The 9,459-nt window shown below is 39.7% G+C and overlaps 1 protein-coding gene across 1 annotated transcript; it reads right to left on the bottom strand.

The window, feature by feature from the left end:
* Positions 1 to 8,259: 8,259 nt before the first annotated feature.
* On the bottom strand, positions 8,260 to 9,098 carry LOC150034693 (uncharacterized). Its single transcript, XM_090316822.1, has 3 exons — positions 8,771 to 9,098; positions 8,519 to 8,593; positions 8,260 to 8,432 (listed from the first exon to the last, which is right to left on the bottom strand). The coding sequence occupies exons 1-3, from the start codon at positions 9,096 to 9,098 to the stop codon at positions 8,260 to 8,262; spliced, it is 576 nt and encodes a 191-aa protein (XP_090172948.1).
* Between the last annotated feature and the right edge of the window lie 361 nt (positions 9,099 to 9,459).

Here is a 9,459-nt window from a genome sequence, read left to right on the forward strand (position 1 = left end):
GAAGCAAACCAATTTTTCCCGTCAAGCACCTTTTGTTAAGCATGCTAACCACATCTCGGGCATAATCGCAGTTTCCATAGTCACACACAAACAATATCATGGCAACATCATATTACCAAAGCATGTAATTTGCATCTACAGATGTATATATTCCAATATCAGAGTATAAAGCTAAGTGAATACTCATAATATGCATTTACTATCAACACTGTATAAACACACAATATTCTTTATTTATCAAGCTATATAATATAATATTCACAATATGCTTTCACATACTAAAGCTGTATAATATTCAGCATACGTACCAAAGTTATATAATAATCATAATATATCAAAGTTATATGACAATCACAGTATGTATCCAAGCTAAAAAAAACACTCCTACTATGCATTTATTTATCAAAGCAACCTAACACTCACGATATACCGAAACTATAATGCTATAACACTTACACTATGTGTTAATTATCAAAGCTACAACACTCACGACATATGTTAACGATCAAAACTATAACACTCACACTATGTGTTAATTATCAAAGCTATAACACTTATCTTAATTGCTTAGGAGACTTTCTAATAGTTCCCTTTTCTACCTCGGTCTCCCTTTTTACCCCTAGAATCCAGATCCAAATTACAACTTAGATTACTCATAGTTCTTAGCCTTATATTGAGACACTTCCTTCTACAAAACTATTCTAAAATGTCTCAAGAAGCTTACCATAAAATCTTAGCTCATAAATCTTCATGGTTTAGCCGGAATCATCCAAACATCAAGACTGGCTCAGCTTACCCGATAGCTCGACCCATCTGTCTTTTTCTCATTCTCCAGCCCAATTCCTTAGAGCTTCTTCTTCGGAAGCCTCACCATGAAAACTAGATCTCTTATCTTTCAAATGGCTTTGAAATTACATCAAACGTTCGAGTAAATTCGGAGATCTCCTCGTCTCAAGTTGATGCATTCTCCTCCACCCTTACTGTCTAATGCACTCTACTCTCCCCCTCTTTTTATGAATTTTATGATTTGTGATTTGAAAATGAAATCCCAACTCCCTATTTGTAGGTGTTCAAATTTCTCGTGGGATTGACAGCACCTACTTGGCTGCATGGCCAAATGTTTAATCCTTCATTTATCAACGTAAGCTGACTTCACCTTGGTTCAATATGTTCTTCTCAAACGTATCCAACACAATTTCTTAGGGTTTAAGAATTTCTCTTAATCGGACACCTAAATTTTGGTTGACGTTGGCCCTTGCGTCTTCAATCTTTGTTTGTATTCAATTTAGGATTTTCAATGCATAATCTATAAGATCGTGGCCAAATTCAATGCATAAATGCCTGGCCGTTCGATGCACAGGCGGTTTCCTTCGATCGCGTGGGCGTGACGTTCGAATGAGGCGTTCAGGCTGCTCTCGCTCTCTCCGTTCTTGCTCTCTCCCACTTTCTCGCTGGTCTCGCTCTCTCTACTCTCGCTCTTTCCCACTTTCTCGCTCACAATCTCACTCTCTCCACTCTCGCTCTCTCTAACTTTCTCGCTCAAATTCTCGCTTTTTCCACTCTCGCTCTCTCCAACTTCCTCGCTCAAACTCTCGCTTTTCTCCAATCTCGCTCTCTCTCCCATTCTCTCGCTCAAATCAATCTCGCTCTCTTCCATTCTCTCGCTGCCTCCACTCTCACTGGTGTCGCTCTCTCCACTCTCATTCTTTCCAATCTCGTTAGCTACTGTGAATATGGTTTATCTCCATGCAACTTCCACACGAATTTTCCCAAATAATTTTCTATATTTTCCTCAGTTCTTCAATCCTTTATTCACTATTCAGGATTTAAGTCTTCAAGGTTTTCTCTTCCTTTTATCCTTTTAGGGTCCTCTCTACTCGTACTCCAGGATCAAATATGGTTATCATAACTATAATACCTAACCATTATAGTTTACATTCTCTCTTACTAATTGTTGATCCACAGAAGGTGACAATTATTACAGTTATTATGACAATTGTAAAATTATTAGATTATTTACATAACATACGATTTAACTTCCTCCTAATTAACCCCTTAATAACTTACCTAAGTAGGAAAATGGAGATCCGGGTTTCACAGTAGTCATCAATACATGTAAGAAAATAATGGTCACCTTCATGTGTAGTGGTTCTCATGGGTCCAAATAAGCATGTATGGACAAGCTCGAGAGGTTTTGATGCTCTCCAAAAACCTTGATGACGGGAAATTAGATGTCAATTACCCAACAACTAAAATTTTGTGGACGCAATATGCGATGCATGTTCTTAAGGTATGCGTTGATTATCATGCGTCGATGGCCATGTGTTGAAATGACTATGTGTTAACAAATGTATGCGATGACCATGCGCCCTGTCACAAGTTTTCTTACGCTCACGCCAAGTATAACGTGAATGCAAGTTTCTTGGGTGATCTGAGGTCGAACACAGGGACTTGTAGCTAGATGAATGCAGTAATGTGCATGCAGCGGTTGAATAAAAGAATGATGGAGGGGTTTCTATACTAACACTACTCCTACTCCTAACTAACAGAAACCGCAATGAGAATATGAAAGAGAGGTAGATACATGACAACTCTTAACATGAAACAAATGAATGGGAAAGTAGATAAAATGTGGAGATGTCTTCATTGCAACCCTTAAGAGTGACCGCAAGGGCAATCTTAGTCAATGCAAGCCATGCGATCATGCTACACACACTTGAGCCTAACTCTAGGACGTATGCAGTGTATTTGTGATATTGCCAGGAAGCCTATGCCTGCTTAAACCTCCATAACCTGCTTACATGCTCTCGCCACATGAGTGTGCTAGCCGCATACCATCGTATCCTACTTCCTTGACGCATGCAATATCCTATCTGTAGGGTGCATACGCTGTGTGATAGGAAACGGAGCTTAACTCTAAGTTCTCCATTATTGCTTATGCGTTCCAATCCGCTCTCTCGAGCCTTAGACTTGGGTTTTAGACTACTCTCTCAAGTATGCCTAAATGATGAATGATGCACTCATAAGACAAGGTAACCGCATGAACTTTGCTAACATAAGATTATTCCTATCTCTAGTGAACAATAGCTTACATTGCTTAATGGGACCAACCACTTACCCTTCCGGGCAGTTAGTTGTTGCTGACTTTACTCATAGACAAGCGTTGCGTCTGCCTATAGACAAGCGTTGCTACAGCTGCACACTAAGAAAATAAGGTTTACTCACACACTCACGCAACGCACACCTCTCGGTGGTTTGCTAGATGCTTCATATCCCTAATCCACATGACTAAATATGCAATACTCTAGCAATCTCACTAAGTGATGCAATGAAAGTTAAAGATGCTAAGTAAAGAAGATGGAGATGAAGTCGAAGAAAACATAGAAATGCATTGAACACATCATGTATTAATTCCTTAATCACAAAATGTAATACAATACAATATAAGAAAAGAAGAGAAAATGAAATGGCTGGCTGGAAGCAATGACTTGTTACTAGCGGATGTGCGTCAAGGCTGCCGGTGGTGCCATGGATGGGTGGAAGAGCTGACTCTCTCGAGATCTAGCTCTAGTCGAAGGCTCTGGTCGTCACTCGGAATGGATGAAGGAGGTGAAAAACTCTCAAGCTTCTTCCAACGTATTTGTCTAGATCACAAGGATCTGGCCTAGGCGAACCTCAGGCGAAAACCTTGGATAAGTTGAAATTCTCCTCATCGGCTTCTTTATATAAAGTCTGGATCGCCGACAGCATTAATGGACTGCTCTGATTCTGACATTCGCGGCATGTTTAGTCCTTTTTGAATCTCTACTGCTAACGGCGTGGTAGGTGAAATGTCAACATTAGCTTTTGATTTTCTCGAGATGTACGTTGATGCGTTCATTCCACTAACCTTGCATTTATCATTTATTATGCACTATCGTGTAGCCGCAATCGTACTGTGATCGCATTCGCTTAATACCGCAACTCTACACGATGATCGCAATTGCTTGACGAGCGCAACTCCCATGCGATGGATGCATGTTTCTGATTACCGCAACTCCCATGCATTGTTCGAACGCGTTCGCCTTTGCGATAGAGAGTTTCTCTGCATGCGATCGTCTATGCAGTGGTCCGGCTTCCACATTTGCTTCCATTTCCTGCATTAGCTACAAAAATAGAACATCGAATGCATAATAATGGATTAGCCGAGATTCATCATGTTAAACGAAACAAGCTCATTTTATCATGAATTCCTAACATAATTGCCGCATATTCTACTTAACAGTTCTCATAATTCTAAATAAAAGGCCTAAGATGATATGCATTTCTGCATGTCATCACACCCTCAAACTTAGAATCATGCTTGTCCTCAAGCATGTGTTATACTCAAGAAATTCTAACTCATCTTCCGACTTTCCTTTGCGATGACCAGCTTCTCAGAATATAATTTCCTCGTACCTCTAACCATCGCCACAATGCTCTCCTCCACTTTGTCTGCTTCTTCAAAAAGATCTTTTCTAAGTTTAGATCCGGCAAGCCAAGCCTTTGGTCAAAATTTTTTTATTCATTCACTGCAACTTTGCGTTTAGTTTTTGAGAATGCGTTCGTCAAAACAATTCAAAAATTTGTGATTACTTATTCAAATGCGACGTTGAACCTGATTACGCCCTTCATTTTAGCTTACCCCACGTGTGTCATGCGGGCATCCAACTTCGGTTGCGTTTCATATTCAACTATACTTTTGTCTTGCTTGATTTTGCTTGCGCCGGACAGAGGAGTTGCACTTATGCGTTGATCCTGGCGACTTACCTTCGTTTTGGCTTGTCTCCACGTGTGTCATGCGGCCATCCAACTATGGGTAAATTCCTTTCACAACTTAACTCTTATCAACATGGGTTTCCCCATTGCGTTGACAGTGGGGTTATTATTCTCAAAATTCTCACCCTTTTTTTTTTAAAAAAAAAAATCGCAATGCAATGAACGCAATTCTCCAAGACCGCTGCCACCCCCAAACATAGAGGTTGGCAGCATTCTCAACGCAAAGCTAAAAAAAAAAATCAACAGTAATGCGGTAATAAATGTTTGAGGAAAGGTTTACACAAAATAAAACTTAAGACTTTCAATATTTGAAGAAGCTATTAAAAGTAAGGAACACCTTGCAATGATTAATTAGAAGATGCAGTGAATTATATGTACCATCATAGAAACACCGCAAAGCAACACAATCGGGAAAAATAGAATTTCAAAAGGATAATGCATAATGGATAACAAGAAAAGAACCTTAGGCGAAATAATGCATGCGATCATGCGTTGGAATCCACGCGATTGAAGCCATGCGTTGAAGGATGAAAGACATTCTTTCGTTGTACTGCGCACCGAGGAGACTTATTGTTGCACCTATAAAAAGCAAATGCACCACAACCAAGGAAGCAGCCATATATCCAAAATAACAATAAAAATAAAAATAACCTAAACTAAGAAAGCAAGTTCAAGATATAGTAGAAGACGTCCCTAGAAAAATAAAAGTGTTGTCACCGCAAGGAGTCTTCCATGAAGGAGATTACTCTCAATTGCTTGGGTCAAAGACTTGCCCTGACCATTGGAACTTTTGGCAATTGTTGGGAGCATGTTGGCCACCATTTGCTTAGAACTGCCTTCAGCTCTTGCGACTGATTGCCCTTCTACCTTGGGGTCAATACTGGCTTTCAGCGCATCGCCTACACTTCAATATTGTTTGCAACCTAGTCGCACAAGCTACAATACTCTCAAGATAAAAGGGTTGCCTGCAGAGACACAAAACTCAGTAAACAATTAGCTGTTAAGTCCCCGAAAACGGCGCTAAAAACTTGACGACGAGAAATTAGATGTCAATTACTCAACAACTAAAATTCTGTGAACTAATATGTGATGCATGTTCTTAAGGTATGCATTGATTATCATGTGTCGTTGGCCATGCGTTGGAATGACTATGCGTTAACAAATGTATGTGATGACCATGCACCCTGTCACAAGTTTTCTTATACTCACGCCAAGTATAACGCGAACGCAAGTTTCTCAGGTGATCCGAGGTTGAACAAAGGGACTTGTAGCTAGATGAACGCAGTAATGTGCATGCGGCAATTGAATTAAAGAATGATGGAGGGGTTTCTATGCTAACACTACTCCTACTCCTAATTAATAGACAACGCAATGAGAATATGAAATAGAGGTAGATACACGATAACTCTTGACATGAAAAAAATGAATGGGAAAGTAGATCAAATGTGGAGATATCTTCATTGCAACTCTTAAGAGTGACAAGGGAAACCTTAGTCAAAGCAAGCCATGCGATCATGCTACACACACTTGAGCCTAACTCTAGGACGTATGCGGTGTATCTACGATATTGCCGGAAAGCCTATGCCTGTCTAAACCTCCATAACCTGCTCACGTGCTCTCGTCGCATGAGCGTGCTAGCCGCATACCACCGTATCCTACTTCCTAGACGCATGCAATATCCTATTCGTAGGGCGTATATGATGTGTGATAGCAAATGGATCTTATCTCTAAGTTTCCATTCTTGCCTATGTGTTCCAATCCGCTCTCTCGAGTCTTAGATTTGGGTTTTAGAATAATCTCTCAAGTATGCCTAAATTATGAATGATGCGCTCATAAGATAAGGTAACCGCATGAACTTTGCTGACATAAGATTATTCATATCTTTAGTGAACAATAGCTTACATTGCTTAATGCGACCATACCCTCCCGGAAAGTTAGTTGTTGCTGACTTTACTCATAGACAAGCGTTACGTCTGCCTATAGATAGGCGTTGCTACAACTGCACACTAAGCAAATAAGGTTTACTCACACACTCACACAACGCACACCTCTCGGTGGTTTGCTACATGCTTCATATCCCTAATCCATATGACTAAGTATGCGATACTCTAGCAATCTCACTAAGTGATGCAATGAAAGTTGAAGATGCTAAGTAAAGAAGATGGAGATGGAGTCGAAGGAAACACATAAATACATTGAACACATCATGTATTAATTCCTTAATCACAAAATGTAATACAATACAATATAAGAAAAGAATAGAAAATGAAATGACCGACTGGAAGCAATGACTTGCTACCTGCGGATGTGCGTCAAGGCTACCGGTGGTGCCATGGATGGGTGGAGAAGCTGACTCTCTCGAGATCTAGCTCCATCAAAGGCTTCGGTCGTCACTCGGAATGGATGAAGTAGGTGAAAAACTCTCAAGCTTCTTTCCACGCATTTGTCTGGATCACAAGGATCTGGCCTAGGCGAATCTCAGGTGAAAACCTTGGATAAATTGAAATTCTGCTCATCGACTTCTTTATATAGAGACTGGATCGCTGAAAGCATTAATGGACTGCTCTGATTCTGACATTCGTGACGCGTTTAGTCCTTTCTGAATCTCTACTGCTAACGACGTGGTAGGTGAAATGTCAACATCAGCTTTTGATTTTCTCGAGATGTATGTTGATGTATTTATTCCACCAGCCTTGCGTTGATTCTTTATTATGTGCTATAGTGTAGCCGCAATCGTATAGTGATCACATTCGCTTAATACCGCAACTCTACACGATGACCACAATCGTTTGACGAGCGCAACTCCCATGCGATGGACGCATGCGGCTGATTACCACAACACCCATGCGTTGATCGAACGCGTTCGCCTTTGCGATGGAGAGTTTCTCCGCATGCGGTCGTCCAGCTTCTGCGTTTGCATCCACTTCCTGCGTTAGCTACAAAAATAGAACATTAAACGCATAATAACGCATAATAATTGGTTAGCCGAGATTCATCATGCTTAATGATGCAAGCTCATTTTATCATGAATTCCTAACATAATTGCCGCATATTCTGCTTAACAGTCCTCATAATTCTAAATAAAAGGCCTAAGATGACATGCATTTCTGCATGTCATCAAACCTCCAATCGGAAATGAATTTCAATGATGCTTTCCAAAAACATATGCTTCAATAAGTTGATCTTCCTTTTTAATATCTGGCATTCCTCTCACCATATGTTGTTGACACATGTGAGACAAAGTGTCAAAACTCAGGTGCCTGAATCGACAATACCACAACCATGAAGAGTCATTTACTAAAGTCTCAAAACAAACAAGCTTCTCATAGCATATTTTTATTGGAAACATTTTGTTGTGAGTCATGCGTACTTTCGTTATGAGACCTCCATTCTTGGTTCTAATCTCACATATGTTATCTTTAAAGATAACATCATGTCCTCTTAGGAGAAGTTGCCCAACACTTAAAGATTGTGTTTGAGACCTGTAACATAATACACATCAGTAAGTCTTTTTGCTCCCTTTTTTGCCTTGTCAAGAATATCTCCTTTTCCTTTGACCTCAAGCTTCTTGTTGTCACCAGTCTTCACTACATTTTGATGAGATTCATCTAAAGATATAAAAATATCCTTTCTTCCTGTCATGTGGTTACTGCAACCACTGTCAAATACCATATTTCCTTAGTGCTTGTTTCTTGGATGTTGAATGTGAGGAAAAGAAGACCTTGATCATTATCTTGTTGCTCATGCATTAGAGTGGTTTCTGCTTGATTAGAATTAGCCTTCTTAGACCAACAGTCTGCTTGAAAATGTCCATAACATCTACAATTGAAACATTGTATGTGAGAAAAATCTCCACGACCACCAGTTCTGCCTCTTCCTCAATTTGAACTTCTTTCCCTTCCTCTATTTGAAGAAGATTGATTGTCTCTGCTCTTTGACTATGAATTTTTTACGACGTTGGATCGTCCATTGCCTCTACTGCCATGTCCACCTTTTCTTCCACCAGATCGCCCTCTAGAGGAGGATTTCATATGAAAAGCTTCTTTTGAAGGAGTAGAATCAAACAACTTCAATCTGAGCTCATGAGATTGAAGAGGTCCCATTAAGCTATTGATGGAGAGAGTTGACAAATCTTTTGATCCTTCAATTTCTACAATAATATGCTCATATCTTCTAGTCATGCTTCTAAGGATCTTTTCAACCACCATTTGATCTTCGATTGTATCTCCATTTGATCTTAATTGATTAACAATTAAGAGAACACGGTTGAAAAAATCTTCAATAGTTTCAGCATCTTTCATTCGAATGGTATCAAATTCAGATTGAAGTGTTTGCAATCAGACCAATTTTACCTTTTCTTCTCCTTTGTACAAATTCTGCAATGCATCCCATGCTGCTTTAGTAGTAGAGACTCCTGATATTCTTTAAAAAAATATTTTCATCCACAACTTGGTAGATGAAAAATAATGTATTCTTATCTTTTTCTCTAGTATCTCTCAACTCATTGAGTTGTTGTGGTGAAAGACCATCCTCACTTTCTGGCTCTGAATATCCTCTTTCAACAATATCCCAAAGATCTTGAGATCCATAAAGAACCTTCATTTGTTGGCTCCACCATCTATAGTTTTTTCCCTCAAAGCGAGGAAGTTGAGGCTGCAACAT

This window comes from Benincasa hispida, chromosome 8 (assembly GCF_027475165.1).
Source record: "Benincasa hispida cultivar pf3 chromosome 8, pf3_genome.v1.1, whole genome shotgun sequence".
NCBI classification, from domain to species: domain Eukaryota; kingdom Viridiplantae; phylum Streptophyta; class Magnoliopsida; order Cucurbitales; family Cucurbitaceae; genus Benincasa; species Benincasa hispida.